Genomic DNA, 16,432 nt, shown 5'->3' with positions numbered 1-16,432 from the left:
CTAATCTATTCTAAACGGAGAGGACGCCAGCCACGTCCTCTCCCTATCAATCTCAATGCACGTGTGAAAATGGCGGCGACGCGCGGCTCCTTATATAGAATCCGAGTCTCGCGATAGAATCCGAGCCTCGCGAGAATCCGACAGCGTCATGATGACGTTCGGGCGCGCTCGGGTTAACCGAGCAAGGCGGGAAGATCCGAGTCGCTCGGACCCGTGAAAAAAAACATGAAGTTCTGGCGGGTTCGGATTCAGAGAAACCGAACCCGCTCATCTCTAGTAAAACTGTGGGATAAACTATTGAGGCCTAAGCTCAAAGTCGTTTGTTAATATGGCACACAAGAAAAAAAGTGTCCCTGATCTAAGGGAACTTACAGGTATTATACTGGACCCACTAACAGTCTAAAAGTGCTATACAGTAGATTGTTTTCCTGTCTATACCTAGTTAGACTTTACAGTGATTCATGGAGGATTATATTTTAAGGCACCAATAGCACTGACACAGACGTGTTACCCGCAGATGATAAAAACGTGCCATGGTAATAATGCCTCTTTACCTTGTCATGTAGCCGCCAAGCCTAATGGCAGGAAATGTACGTATAAAGTCCAGCAGTAATAATAGAGCTTTGTTGTATGGCACTATTAATAATCTGTTATTTCTGTATTTGTAGATGGCTAATAGACTGTTATGTGAAGTCTAATAAAAGCAATCAGACAACTGAGTTAATAACTGCTAGCATGTCATTGTTTTGAAATAAACCTGAGATGAAAGTAAATAAAGGCTTAGTTACTTAGTGACAATTAAAGTGATTGAAATCTCTGCTATATTATTCCAGTGAGGCAGATGCTGGATGAAATATGTAATGAACCCACATTTATAGAAATAGCATTGTTATTGCAACTGAATAAGACGAGTTACTGGGGAAACGGACAAATCACTGGCCATGGCTAACGATGATTCAGGCGTGTCACAGTGGGTGGAGCCTGTTTATGAGTACAAATAGATCAGATGAGCTATAGTATAAATGGTAGGTGGCTTTTATCCCACAAGTAGCTACATTTACTACAGTATGTAGACTATTCATTGAAAGTTTCTTATAGAGCCATAGATGAAAGAGAAAAGGTTAGGATGCACTTTCCAGGCGGGGAAAAGTCAGATCTAAGTTCCTGTAAGATGTACTCATGTTCCAGGTAATGTGTCAAAATAAAGCCAGGGTTTGGGCCATTATGGGTTTCTAAGTGTGAAAATTTCAACATACAATGCATGGTTTAAGTGGTGGTTGGGATTGGGGAACTTCTACAGATGTCTAATTAATAATGTGAAATTAACTGACTGACAATAAAGGATGTGGATAGTGTAGGTACAGTGATGGGGACGATACATGCTCCCCCTGAGCATGATTTACAACAAGACAGTACAACACATGAATGTAAGAGCCTACTGCTGTTGTGCCACTGACTTACTGTGCCAGGTCTGATCATAGGGCTAGGGAAGATGGTGACAGTCTTGGGGATGTTTAAGGGTGGTAAAAGGAATTCCAACAATCCAGTTTCTATAATGCTCAGTTGCCTGCACCAAGGCTACTGCACTAATATTTGTAATGGCACATAGATCGCCAGCTGCTTACATGAAGAAGCCTCCTGCCAATGTTGGAGATCCACGGGTTCTCTGCCATTCTGCCACCAATGGCAGTCCTTTTTTTTCTCCAGTCCATGCATGAGGGGTGTAAGGCATCGATGGTTCACGTCAGTGGATTATTTAATACTGATAATCACTGATCACCATCAATGGTTAACCCACCGACGGCCATTGCTATTCTTACATGTGAAGCTCCTGATGAAAGTGGTGCTTTGTTATGATGTTACATGAATGTCTGGGAGACTCCTGGAACATTGGGAGATCTCCTGGACTCCTGTGAAGGGATTCTAAGATCCTGGACAAGAATGAGAGCAGTAGTTGAGAGCTGGGTAATGCAGCTCTGATGGTGCGGTTGGGAGAGGAGTCTTGCAGGAGGAAGTGGGACACAGTCAGGGATTCTTGTAGGGTTGGACTGTGGGGGGTCCTATAAGAATGGGACGTTTACAGGAAGAAGTGGGCAAGGAGTCCTAAAGGGCAGGAAGTTGTTAAAAGAGGATATGTAGTGAGCACTGCAGAAGCAGAGGAATCACTGATTAAATTCACTAGGGTGTTTAAAATAATTGATAAAAGTATTCTAATGACAGTGGTTACAGGGTTATGGTGTTTAGTTTTTCTCTTACGTCCTAGAGGATGCTGGGGTCCATATTAGTACCATGGGGTATAGACGGGTCCACCAGGAGCCATTGGCACTTTAAGAGTTTAATAGTGTGGGCTGGCTCCTCCCTATATGCCCCTCCTACCAGACTCAGTTTAGAAAATGTGCCCGGAGGAGCCGGTCACAGCTAGGGGAGCTCTACAGAGTTCTCTTAGAAAAAAAGTTTTTTCTTTCTTTTCAGAGTTTGTTACTTTACAGGGAGGCTGCTGGCGACAGCCTTCCTGCAGCGAGGGACTGAGGGGGGGGGGGGGGGGGAACAGTGTCCGCCCTGCAGGGTCTTGAGCCACTGCTCCCGCTGACTGGACGTTGAGCTCCAGTGGGGTCTGATCACGCCCCGCCGCAGGGGAACGCTTGCCCCAGCAGCCGGCCGCCACCCCCTCAGGGAGCTGAAGTGTGGCGCATGAGTCACTGTCCCCCCTTGCAAGTGGGGGGACAGTGTGAAGAGGGCGGCTAGAAGGTAGGAGCGCGGTCTTAACCGCACTCCTGGAAGGCTCAGCGGTACTGCGGTGCGGCGCTGGGAGGGGCGCCCTGGGCCAGCTCTGGACCCTACACTGTCCACTACAAGCCTGTCGGGGTCTGCGCATCCAGGCCAGTACAAATCCTCCGGCCAGTATGATCTTTCAAAGAGCAGGATGACAGCACCATTGAGGGGGCGGAGCTTCTCCTCAGAGCGGATCCAGCAGCGTTCAGCGCCATTTTTCCTGCCTACACTCACTACCAAGTGGATCCAGGTCCCTCCAGAGCAATCTCCAGCTATCTGTACGGTACCAGTAGAAGGGGGGGGAGGCTGCATAAAGGCTGTGTCACCTTTTAAGGGACACAGTCAGCGCTGGTTAGGAACTCCCTATACCTCTGATAGCGCTGTGTGTGGGTTGGTTCCAATCTCTGTGTCTCTCTGGCATTCTTGGGGGGAAACTCTGTCTACATAATACCCTGTGTGTTTGTGGGGTGTTCGAGGGTGTGTGACAACATGTCTAGGGACACTGTTTCATATGCTGCAGAGGATTTGTCTTCCCAGGAAGACTCCATTCCATGTAATCAGGATTGCACTGTTTTAGCACAGATCCCAGCTAGAGAGCCAGAATGGTTAGTCTCTCTGAGGGGGACTATTTCTTAGATTTCTGATAGAGTTGCTAGGACTGAGCATGCTACTCAGGTCCTCCAGTCCTCTATGGTTGTGTGGTCTAATACTGCCTCCTCGGGGTCCCCTGCGGTACATTCTCACAAACGTGCACTTGCAATTATGCAGGATGACACGGACACTGACTCTGATGCTGCAGATGGTGACGGGGATGTGTTGAGGGGGACAGCATCACTTGCCAAGGGGGTGCAGTTGATGATTGAGGCTGTTAGGGATGTTTTACACATTTCGGACACAGCGCCGGAACAGTTGGAGGAGGCCTTCTTTACAGATAATAAGAAGCACCCCCTCACCTTCCCGGCATCCAAAGAATTAAATGCTATCTTTGAAAAGGCATGGGAAACTCCGGAAAAGAAATTCCAGATTCCCAAGAGAGTCTTGGTGGCTTTTCCCTTCCCAGAGGAAGATAGGAAGAGATGGGAGTCCCCACCGATAGTCGACGCCTCTGTCTCCAGGCTGTCCAAACAGGTGGTATTACCGGTCCCGGAATCTACCTCGTTAAAGGACCCGGCAGATAGCAAGGTGGATGCTACGCTGAAATCCATTTACACGGCTTCATGGGCTATATTGCGGCCTACTATAGCCTGTGCTTGGATTGCTAAAGCTATTGCCAGGTGGCCAATCACTCTGCAGCAGGAATCGACTTTGCTGGACAAAGGTGACATTGATTTATTTTTACATAATATTCAGGATTCTGCAGGGTTCCTGGTGGATTCCATGAAAGACCTGGGTTCCATGACTGCGGGGATCTCCTCCATGTCCGTCTCGGCTCGCAGGGGTCTCTGGCTGTGCAACTGGTCTGCGGACGCGGAATCCAGGAAGTGTGTGGAGGGCCTACCATACAAAGGTCAGGCTCTCTTTGGGGAGGCGCTGGATGCGTGGATTGCCACGGCTACCGCGGGTAAGTATCCTTTTCTCCCCTCAGCTGCAACGGCAACAAAGAAGCCTTTTTCATCTACCACATCACAGTCCTTTCGGCCCGCGAGGCCTAGAAAGAATAAGCCTTCGAACACCTTCTTCAGATGTGGTCGTGCCAAAGGAAAGAAACCTGCTCCCGCAGGTTCCCAGACCCAGAAGCCCGCTTCTGATACCCCTAAGTCCTCCGCATGACGGTGAACAGCTAGGCCTGGAGGAAGGTCAGGTGGGGGCAAGACTCCGGCAGCTCAGCCACGTCTGGGTGTCGTCGGGTCTGGACCCCTGGGTCCTGGATATAGTGTCCAGAGGATACAGCCTGGAGTTTCAAGATCCCCCGCCTCACCGTTTCTTCAAGTCAGGCTTGCCAGCCCTGCTGGCAGACAGGACAATTCTTCTGGAGGCCATCAGAAAATTGGTGGTGTCAGAGGTCATTGTTCCGGTACCACTTCAGCAGTGGAACAAGGGTTATTATTCAAACCTTTTTGTGGTACCAAAACCGGATGGTTCGGTACGGTCTATTCTAAACTTAAAGTCTTTGAACCCTTATCTCAGGGAGTTTAAATTCAAGATGGAATCTCTGAGAGCTGTCATCTCAGGACTGACAGAGGGGGAGTTCCTGGTGTCTCTGGACATCAAGAATGCTTACCTCCACATTCCCATTTGGGCGCCGCATCAGGCATATCTCAGGTTTGCGCTGATAGACGATCACTATCAGTTCCAGGCGCTGCCGTTTGGCCTCTCCACAGCACCAAGGATCTTCACCAAGGTGATGGCGGAGATGATGGTTCTCCTCCGCAAGCAGGGGGTGAACATAATTCCATATCTGGACGATCTCCTGATCAAGGCGTCTTCCAGGGAGAGGTTGTTGCGATCCATCGCGCTCATGACACAGCTGCTCAGGAAGCACAGTTGGATCCTGAACCTTCCAAGGTTTCATCTGGAGCCGACAAGGAAGCTGTCTTTCCTGGGAATGATCCTCGACACAGAAGTGCAGAGAGTTTTTCTCCTGGTGGAGAAAGCATTGGTGGTTCAAACAATGGTCCGGGATGTCTTAAAGCCTACCCGGGTATTGGTTCATCAATGCATCCGCCTTCTGGGGAAGATGGTTGCCGCCTACGAGGATCTGCAGTACGGCAGGTTTCATGCTCGACCTTTTCAGCTGGACCTATTGGACCAATGGTCAGGCTCTCACCTACACATGCACAAGAGGACTCCAAAAGCCAGGATTTCACTCCTCTGGTGGCTACAACTTCCGCACCTTCTGGAAGGCCGAAGGTTCGGAATTCAGGACTGGATCCTTTTAACCACAGATGCAAGTCTAAGAGGTTGGGGAGCAGTCGCTCTGGGGGAAACCTTTCAGGGAAGGTGGTCGACTCAAGAATCCCTTCTCCCAATAAACATCCTGGAGCTAAGGGCCATGTACAACACCCTTCTGCAAGCAGCACACCTTCTACAGGATCGGGCTGTTCAGTTGCAGTTGGACAACGTGACCACGGTAGCCTACATAAACCGACAAGGCGGAACGAAGAGCAGGGCTGCCATGTCGGAGGTGTCAAGAATCCTCCTATGGGCAGAAAGGCACGCGGTGGCGATGTCAGCCATCTTCATTCCGGAAGTAGACAACTGGGAAGCAAACTTCCTCAGCCGCCACGATCTCCATCCGGGCGAGTGGGGCCTCCACCTGGAGGTGTTCGAGGAGGTAACCGGTTGGTGGGGGGTTCCTCACACAGACATGATGGCCTCCCGCCTCAACAAGAAACTGGGGAGGTACTGTTCCAGGTCAAGAGACCCACAGGCAGTGGCGGTGTACGCACTGGTAACACTGTGGGTGTTGACGTCAGTGTATGTGTTCACTCCACTTCCTCTGATACCAAAGGTTCTTCAACTGGTGAGAAGAACAAAGGTTCTGGCAATCCTCATTGCTCCAGACTGGCCAAGGAGGGCTTGGTACCCGGATCTGCTGGATCTTCTGTTAGAAGATCCAAGGCCCTTACCTCTTCGGGAGGATCTGCTACTGCAGGGGCCGTTCGCTTATCAAGACTTACCACGGCTACTTTTGACGGCATGGCAGTTGAACGACAGATCTTAGCTCGGAAAGGTATCCCGAGTGAGGTTATTCCTACCCTGATACAGGCTAGAAAGGGGTTAACGTCTAAACATTATCATCGTATTTGGAAAAAATATGTTTCTTGGTGTGAATCCAAGAAATTTCCTGCGGTGTTGTTTCAACTTGGACATTTGCTCCTTTTCCTGCAAGCAGGGGTGGATATGGGCCTGAGATTGGGCTCCATCAAGGTCCAAATCTCTGCATAGTCCATATTATTCCAAAAACAATTGGCTGTCCTCTCTGAGGTTCAGACCTTTTGAAAGGGGTTCTGCACATCCAGCCTCCCTTTGTGGCGCCAAAGGCTCCCTGGGATCTGGACGTGGTGCTGCAGTTCCTGCAATCTGCTTGGTTTGAGCCTCTGCTGGAGGCTGACATCAAGTTTCTCATGTGGAAGGCGGTCACTTTGTTGGCCTTAGCTTCTGCTCGACGCGTGTCGGAATTGGGGGCTTTATCTTGTAAGAGTCCCTATCTGATCTTCCATGAAGATAGGGTGGAACTTAGGAATCGTCCACAGTTCCTGCCTAAGGTTGTATCGGCTTTCCATATCAACCAGCCTATTGTGGTGCCAGTGGCTACTGACTCCTCAATTGCTTCAAAGGCCTTGGATGTTGTGAGGGCTTTGAAGATTTATGTGAAGAGGACAGCTCGTCATCGGAAGACTGACTCCTTGTTTGTCCTCTATCACCCCAAGAAAATTGGGTGTCCTGCTTATAAGCAGTCGATTTCACGCTGGATCAGGTTCACCATCCAGCATGCTTATTCTATGGCAGGATTGCCGTATCCAAAATCTGTAAATGCCCATTCTACTCGTAAAGTGGGCTCCTCCTGGACGGCTGCCCGAGGGTGTCTCGGCTGTACAACTTTCCCGAGCTGCTACTTGGTCTGGATCGAACATGTTTGCCAAGTTTTACAAGTTTGATACTTTGGCCTCTGATGACCTCAGGTTTGGTCAAGCAGTCTTGCAGGAGCCTCCGCTCTCTCCCTCCCATACTGGGAGCTTTGGTACATCCCCATGGTACTAATATGGAACCCAGCATCCTCTAGGACGCAAGAGAAAATAGGATTTTAATTACCTACCGGTAAATCCTTTTCTCGTAGTCCGTAGAGAATGCTGGGCACCCACCCAGCGCTTTGTTTTCCTTCATTGGTTTTATAGTTCAGTACTGCCTGGTTCCTAGGTAAGTTCTGCGTTATTTACTGTTTCAGTACTGTTTCAGCTGTTGCTGAGTTGTTCCGGCATGTTGGCTGGATTTGCCTGTTGTGTGAGCTGGTATGAATCTCGCCACTATCTGTGTTATTCCTTCTCTCGAAGTATGATGTCTCCTCGGGCACAGTTTCTAGACTGAGTCTGGTATGAGGGGCATAGAGGGAGGAGCCAGCCCACACTATTAAACTCTTAAACTATTAAACTCTTAAAGTGCCTGGTGGACCCGTCTATACCCCATGGTACTAATATGGACCCCAGCATCCTCTACGGACTACGAGAAAAGGATTTACCGGTAGTTAATTAAAATCCTATTTTTGTGACCTGTACCTTCCTGTTAAAATTAATTAAAAAAATAAATAAATCCAGAAATACTATATGCTTACAGGCGCTAGGCAATTGTGTTAGGACCGGATAAAAGTATAACATGTTCCTTTAAAATACACCAACCCCCTCTGGCGGTATCCTATGCACAATTCATTAGGTTTCACTTGGTGATGCTGGACCAGGACCAGTTTGCCACCAGATAAGCCCCATGACATGATGCTGTCACCTCCCTGAAATAGGTTTCCAAAAGTAGGCGAGTGTCCCAAAAATCTCAAATGGTCAAAACCACACGTATGATCATAATATTGACAACTGTAATGATAAAACAAATTATTTAATATTTGTACAATCATAGCACCAGTGCTTTATATTTTTGTTCATCAATGTGTAGTGTCTTTATTATTAGAGAAATAAAAACATCAAATGATATGTTTCTTCCCGACTGGCTCATTAGAAGACAAAGGAAAGGGTGGAAAATGGAAATGGAAAATGACAAATTAGATAAAGGGTGTCAGAGGTAGGAACGGGAGAATAAAGAAACGGGATAAATGCATAAGTACATAACACTTCTTCAAACAAATTAAAAAATAAATCAGATTTGCTTGTGTCTGAGCATGGGCTGGTACAGCCTTGAGAAGTGAGTTCATGTAAGTTCTCACGGAAGCACCACAACTCCGTACTGTGGACCACAAAAGATTTCAATATACCCATTGACTAACAGAGGCGTACTTGAAAACATCATGCGGTTGAACATATGCAGGCCAATTCACACCACTAAAACGGAGAGAATACTCGGCTGTGGCACGGACTTCATGGCAATGAAGGGAATCCTATCAATGAGAGGCGTTTCCATTAAAACGAAAGCATACAAGGGGAAAGTAGTCAACGAACAGCGCCAGGTCTTACTGGCGCAGATTTTTTTTTTATGCATTTTTTTTTTGTAAGAAAACATTTTGTTTTAAGAACTATTGTGCAACAAAATATGTTTTTTTTCCCCTCCCAGGATACAGTTAAAACAAGCACAATAAACAATATTATTCATAAAAAAAAAAAAAAGAGACAATTTCTTGTGGTTATGATCTGTTTGTTCTTTTTCGCTGGATACATACGGGACAACCGGCATCCAATGTCCCATTAAGTCTCTGTGGCTTACACATCAATAAAACCCAAATGTTTTGCTGAAAAGGGTGCAGGAGGAGGAGGGGGAATATGTATTGCTTCTTGGTGTGAGTGGTATGTTCTGTGTTCATCTAAAAATAATCTTTCCAGATTCCTTTCCAGTGAAGACGTTGTGGTAGAAGAGATTTTCTCATGTGCCAGTCAAACTTTTCTTTCAGAGTTAGGAAAATAAGTCTTTGGTTGACGAGGAAAAAAAACAACAACAATATTTTAAACTTTATTTATAACCGGAGCCCACATTTCTGCACAAGGAGAATGCTTTGTTGAGCGAAGGAAGCATTAATTGGAGTCGATAGGTTGACTTGGTTAGGCCACATCCGGGAAACAAACTCATACCGTCGTGGCTGGGCCGTACTGAAAAAGCAAAGGAGAGGTCTCTCGGATCCGGACGGAAAAGTGACCCTTGTTCCATGACTTCTGGAGTGAGAAAGGCAGAAAGTCATCATCCAGCCACTGTTCCTTATTATTCTCAGATGTGAAAACCAGCGCAAAGTGATCTAGTTGATCTTCATCATAGCAGTAGCTTTCCGTATTACCCAGGATGCTCCTGGAAATCTCATTCATCTGAAGGACAACCAGCTTTACAACTTCGTGAGCCGCTGTTTTGCTTGTTATATGTAACTGGACACACAGGAAGAGAGAGAAATAAAACTCCTATTAATCCATAAATTGCATAGGTGTGGCTGGGATAGAGAAAACAAATGCTGTAACCAACCCAGTCTTAATTAGAATATCAGTAATGTAAGGTGCAAGTAGCAGATGATATTGTTACCCATAGCAACCAATCTTTAAATTCATTTTCATCAACACGTTTCTTGAAGGTGTCCCTATGTGCATGAAATGTATTCCAGCCATATAGATTAATAAACATGTGCATGGTTCTGCATGAGTAACATGTTGGGGCAGATAAGAGTACATTAAGTAGCCAAATTATTGGCTAAAGTGATGGAACACTGGCAAATGCTTCTGATATTGCTGAAATTGGCTGCCTGAGCAGTTCCCATTACAGTACTATCCTCATTATTTTTTATAACCTGTCGCTACACAGAAAGGTTTAAATGAAGATTAGAAGGATTTACAATACCCCCAAAAATGTATCTTAATATGCCATTTATGAATCCATCAGTAAATTTGCACTATCTTCGCATCTACAACCTCAACCTGCTGGGACCATCTGAAAATTCCCCTCCAGTTGCATTGTGCAGTCCCACCAAGCCTGGAGCAAGTCAGTGTGGGTAGATGGACCTTACAGTAAGTCTAGGTGTTGTCTTCAAAACTAGAAGATGAGCATGACTGCAGGAATGTCATACAAAATAAGAAAAGTGTTGGCTGCCTGGCTCCTGAGATTTGTCCAGCCCTGATACATAACAATTCCAGGATGTTGGTCCAAAGCAATAAAACACAAATTGGAATGGCTACTGTATGTTACAATGCACATTACTGGTGCATACACTGACTTTGTACTACAGTACCTTCACACTCATGTCCTTAGACAGACCAGTCTCGTACTGTGGATATATTCGTAGAGTTACAGCGTTATTCTTTTTTCCTTGGCCTGATACAATTCTCGTTTCCAAAGGTTCTTGGAAGTCATGTGTCCACTCAACAGAGTGTGTGCGATATATCAGCTGTGAGCTCTCGCATGGCTGGTCATGGTCTGGGCTAAATGATGTGCTGGTCCTCAGCCCTCGGACACTTCGGTGACCTGTAGGTTTTGTTTCTGTCGGTGAACTGTCTACAGAACCTGGACAGGACTTTCGAGATGCCTTATAGGGCTGCTTGGGAAAGTCAAGGCTGCTGGTACGAACGCAGTAAGCTTGACGCTTCTCTGTAATGCGTAGCAGTTCAATCTGGCGGCTGGGAAGCACAAAGTCACTGTCATAAAGCTGCCGTGGCCGATCATCTTCCTGAGTCATTACTTTGGGCTCATGTGTCTGCAAGACATCGGGCGTTCCATCTCTGAAGCTGCGGATGGTTCTTCTGCCACACTCCTGTCCAGAGGAAAAAACCAAGTCTAATTCCTTTGGACTCTGGGCTCTGCTAGAGTCATAATCACTATCGGTAGCAAGGAAGACTTCTGAGGAGCCCTCTTCATCTGATACGCCATGGGAATCTAAAAGAGGGGAAGACTGGTTTGTGAACTTCATATCCAACAGTTCATTATCAGAATAGGGAGCAGTAAGGAGATCTGTTGGTACAAATAGTTAGAAACTGTTTGGTTAAGATTTTGGTTTTGCAAGTATAGTATACTTTGCACATGTAGAGTATGTGAAATGAATTTACATTGATATAACCTAGACTCACTTGGTCAATGCTGTACAATATATAATGAATGCATAATAGACAGATTCCATCACTTGTCTTGCACTACAGAACATTATGAACATATAACATATACACTTAGAATATTCTGCTTGTAAATGTATTTAGGAGCCAAAGGCAAGTGGTGGATATTAGTGGGATCAATATGACTGTCATATTTTTATACAGGTACAGCATATCTGCCCATGGTAGAACCACTGACAATAAATGTTCAGGGTTAACGAGTTCTAAGGAAGAGTAAGGGCAGCTGCTCACATTTAAACGTGTTTAAAGTGAAGTACTATATGGGCGGTCTTTCATCTATATTGGACAGTAGCTTAAGGTAGGATAGGGACAGCCACTTACCTGTATTGAGCTTTCGGTTGGTTTCAGGTGAGGGGGTTGGAGATGGGAAGTAGTCCAGGTGAGATGAAGTGGACTGAGGTTTCTCCTTCAGAAAAATGTCTCCAGACCCATTAAGAAACCACGTGAGGGGTACAGCACATGAAGGCTGTTTGTACCTCGCATGCTGGAGGACGTCCATCATCCAACGCATTTCTCTCCAGATTTCCTCCATTTGCTGAATGGACCAGAAAAAGGACAGAGTTACTCACAGACAGATGACAGAACACTGACACAGCTGCTTATGACAAATAAACCCATTAGATATGTCCCTTCACTGGCTGAGTAAGAGAGGCACGGAAATATTTTTAAATATGTTTAAAGTTTAGTTAATAGAAATAATGTGGCTCCACCACATTGGACTCTTATGATCTAATGTAAGGAGTGACTGCTGATATAATCTACTGTATAAGAAATCATTCCCTTATTGCTCCCTTCTGTCTTTGTTGGGGAGCTTTGTTGAGGATTGTTTGGTTTTGTTTTTGTTCATTGGAAACCATTAAAAAGGATTTAAAAAAAAAAAAAAGAATAGAAAGCAAATAAGATGTAATTTATTAGCAAAGGATTAAAGGGCTGGCTACAATTATTCTATAAATGCTTAGAGACTTTACTACTTCATTGGATATGAAATAAACAATTAATGAGACATGTTTGACAACCGCTTATTAGGATGGAATTTCCAAATCCAAGTCTTGTTTATCCATTTTCTGAAAACCAACAAAATCAATTTGCACTAAAAAATAAATAAATGTTAATATAAGTTGCTGGCAACGCAATTGTGCCCGGTTTCAATGTTTTGTGGCTGCTATGACATGAGAGGTCTACCAAGACCCAAAGGGATCCTATCCGGTGTATGCACTGGGAATATGGGCAGAAAGAAGGATATTTTTCTAATGCTGCAGGTTAATCTTTTGGAACTACTGAAACAATAGTGGCGAAACGCATAAGTTAAAATAGTCGGTCCTACACAGCTTATGTGGCGAACGTGCTAACACCGGTCATTTTTCTGGTAAAGTTTAGTGTTTTTTTCTGTGATAACCTGTCCATTTAAGGTTTCCTGTGGTGAAATTTTCATCTAACCCCCTAATCCACACAGCGAGTGGTCAGTGAGGACATGCTGGTAATTGCTTGACTGGTATTTCATCATACAGTACATACGAGAGGTTAGTGCTGCGTTCATTACTACCAAAACCTGTGTGGTGAGACAGCAGTTTAACAGCTGCACAACAATAAATGACTGGCAAGCAAGAGACTTGTATATTGTCACACGATACCTCCGTATATAATACAATTTAGAATTATAACTTCATCAGTTTGTCATAAGGTGGACATTGTCAGAATGTTGACATTTGGGATAGGTTGTGTGCAGGAGAGTTAGGGTTAGGCAATGGGGGGAGGTTCGGGGTGGGGTTAGGCACTAGAGGGAGCGTCAGGGAAGAAATTCCCGCATGCCAGAGGATCAGAGTATTATTATCCATATCTTTTAATAAATATAATAATTGATAATTATTTTTACTGATTGCGCTTCTATTGTTGATGAACATTTATTGATGGCTGTATTACTCATTATGCGTTGGGAACCCAGCCAGATAGCAAGATGGATGTCTTCTAACGTAGTGGTGACTGGTATAATGCCCTCATGCTTCTAGCTGGCTCATGTCAGTAACAGAGTGGTCAGGAGACCGACGGTCACAATACCAACATCGGGATCTCGAACACTGAATAGCCTGCCAGTCGGCATGCCGACCAACAAGGACTATTCCCACTCGTGGGTATCCACGACACTCATAGAGTGGGAAAAGAACCTGTGGCGAGCACAAAATTGACATCCATGCTAATTCCCACTCATAGCATTGCTGCACCTTGATACATGTGTCTACAAATGAACCAGTTTAGAAATCTCTCCTTTACATTGTTGGTACATAGTATTTATAAAGAACTGACATTATACTTGGAAAAACAAGAACAAAGAACATGCCCACGGCCCTGCTGAAGGGGCCTCAGACTGAAACGTTATATTCATCCAAACATTAATTGTAGGTTTGCTCAGAATACTATATTTTTCAGAGTATTTTGCAAAACAAAACAAATGCTAAATGTTTCCGTTTCCAAACCTAAAAGGGGGGAAAACTGCATTTCTGTAACCCAAGATGTCCAGTACAAAAATTATCTGAAGAATGAAAACTGCAGACTCAACTCCACAGGAGCACGGCCTGGTCAGACCAGACGACTCCTTCAATTGCCTCCCAACCAGTGGGCCCATAAGCCAGAGGACAGACTGCCATGATAAATAAATGGCACGGAGACGTCTGCTCCAGGCAGAAACAGTACACACGCCTTTGTACAAAGCGTATCTCCCATACTTCCTCTGTGGGACTTGGCAATGTCAGGTCTTTATTAGTGGTGAAAAGGTCTCCCAGTCTTTATCCTGTTGGCTGTTGCAGCCATACACTTACACAGTTATCAAAGCATGTATTAAATCTCCTCCTGCAAACCCCAACGGTGCCAGTAAACGCGTCTTAGTCATAGGGGGAATTGCTTGCTATTCCTTACCAGCAGCGACAGAAAAGTGCATTTGGAAGCGTGAGCAAAACACTGTTGGCTTGTACTAACTAACAATCATTAACAAAAACACTAAGAAATTTAGTAGTATGACCGGCGTCTCGTGTGGCTTGTAAAATCAATCCTTACAATTTATGTGCAGCCTGACGTCTTATGTAAAAAGTGAAAGACGTCCGGAATATTGCTAGCAAAATATCATACATTGCATAGGCGGGCCAACGATCCTGTCGGTCTAATTACACCCGCCACCAATCTTCACGTTATAATATATGTTTACGTGTTACCATCGGCAATGGGAAGCTTTTAAAGCGTTTTATATTTCAGAGCCGAGTTTGAATGAGATCTCTGATATACCCGGCAACCCTTCCCTACAATTAAACTTTATGAGTCCCTGTCAATAACATATGCTGATTTAGAATTGCCCTTGGCTTAATTCATACCTGTGTGTTCATTCCAGACGAAATGATATGGTTTCTACCACAAACTAGAGTAGACGTCGCTCCCATTAAATGATCTCATGTCCATTATTTGCTAGTTCTATAATTACCTAGAAATGTCCAATATATATTTAGGGACTTAAGGGTCTTCTCATAATCATAGGTGATTGTAATAATGGCTGGAATCAAGTATAATACAAATAAAATAAATAAAGGATAATTTACTTACGTAACATATGTTTAATAGCCCCCAGGTATTATAAAAGGTAGATAATCCCCCTGCATACAGATGTAGTCATGAACACCTGACTGCGATGCCTCATGCGTTAATTCCTTTTGGAATTAATGGAGCGCTTGCCGGCAGCAAATAGTCACAAGATGAGCATGGCTACATCTTTACCTCCCAACAGTCCCTGTTTTATTTAAACAGTCCCTATTTTCTGACGACAAAAGGGGAATGATATTGCAGGAAACTGACACGATGTTTTCAGCAATGATGTCTGTAAGAACTACTGTAGAACAGGAATGTTGTGACACAGCCGTTACCTGAATGAAATCCTGAACCTGCTGATGCCGTTGTTTGGCGGTGGTCAGTTCAGAGTCGGAGAAGGCTTCCCTGAGACTCTGCTGTGACAGGAGAGACTCCAGCTCCAACAGGGCCGATAACTGACAATACTGACTAATGAAATCACGATCATATGTGAAAAAGTGAACTGGAGGGATAAACAAAAACACAACCCAATTTATATTTAGATTTATTTTTTCCCCCCAATGCAGTAATAACAAAGAAAAACTACGGAGTCTTGTGGATAACAATTGCACATGTTTGTTATTTTAATGTTAATCTATAACATATTGTAAGCGCCAACAACCACATCATTTTTTCTTATAAAGCCTTTTGACTTCTTTCAACAAATACTGTGCAAGGTTAGTGGAATAAGGAGTTGGCTGATAGTGTTTGTTTTTGAAGCTAGTGAGATGTATTTTGGGTGCCCCCATATGGGGAATGGGCACTGGTAGAATGTTTTTGTTCTTCCTTATCATATGTTTCCTGGGAAGTTTCTTGCGGAACACCCAGAGACATCTGAGACCACAACATCACCAGGAAATGATGTCTTGCAGCCACTTAGGGGGTATTTATCAAAGTACGGAGAGAGATAAAATGTAGATAAATAAAGTACTAACCAATCAGGGCCTAACTATCATTTTATAAACACAGCCTGTACAATAAGAGTTAGAGGCTGATTGGTTAGTGCTTTATATCTCTCCACTTTATCTCTTCCCATGCTTTCAGAAATTCTCTCCTTAGAGAGTTAGGCTGGGTACACATCAGAACAATGTAATGACAGACGGAATGACGGCCCTCATTCCGAGATGTTCGCTCGCTGCCGATTTTCGCTATACTGCGATTATCCGCTAACTGCACATGCGCAATGTTCGCAGAGTGCATGCGCTTAGTTATTTTACACAAAACTTAGGTATTTTACTCACGGCATAATGAGGATTTTTCATCGTTGTGCTGATCGGAGTGTGATTGACAAGAAGTGGGTGTTTCTGGGCGGAAAC

The 16,432-nt window shown here is 44.7% G+C and overlaps 1 protein-coding gene across 8 annotated transcripts in view; it reads right to left on the bottom strand.

Moving 5' to 3' along the window:
- Positions 1–9,368: 9,368 nt before the first annotated feature.
- Positions 9,369–16,432, bottom strand: part of LOC134945416 (ankyrin repeat and fibronectin type-III domain-containing protein 1-like) — a 1,003,308-nt gene continuing 996,244 nt past the window's right edge. For all 8 annotated transcript variants that reach the window (XM_063934677.1, XM_063934674.1, XM_063934676.1 and 5 more), the window contains 4 exons: positions 15,413–15,579; positions 11,832–12,045; positions 10,637–11,277; positions 9,369–9,785 (listed from right to left, as the gene is read on the bottom strand). In XM_063934677.1, coding sequence (XP_063790747.1) covers positions 9,495–9,785; positions 10,637–11,277; positions 11,832–12,045; positions 15,413–15,579 — 1,313 coding nt within the window. In that variant the 3' untranslated portion in view covers positions 9,369–9,494. The remainder of the gene's footprint in view (positions 9,786–10,636; positions 11,278–11,831; positions 12,046–15,412; positions 15,580–16,432) is intronic.

Source organism: Pseudophryne corroboree, chromosome 7, assembly GCF_028390025.1.
Source record: "Pseudophryne corroboree isolate aPseCor3 chromosome 7, aPseCor3.hap2, whole genome shotgun sequence".
In the NCBI taxonomy this organism is placed as follows: domain Eukaryota; kingdom Metazoa; phylum Chordata; class Amphibia; order Anura; family Myobatrachidae; genus Pseudophryne; species Pseudophryne corroboree.
Note: the sequence above shows the minus strand (reverse complement) of the source record. Positions and strands in the feature narration are given on the sequence as shown.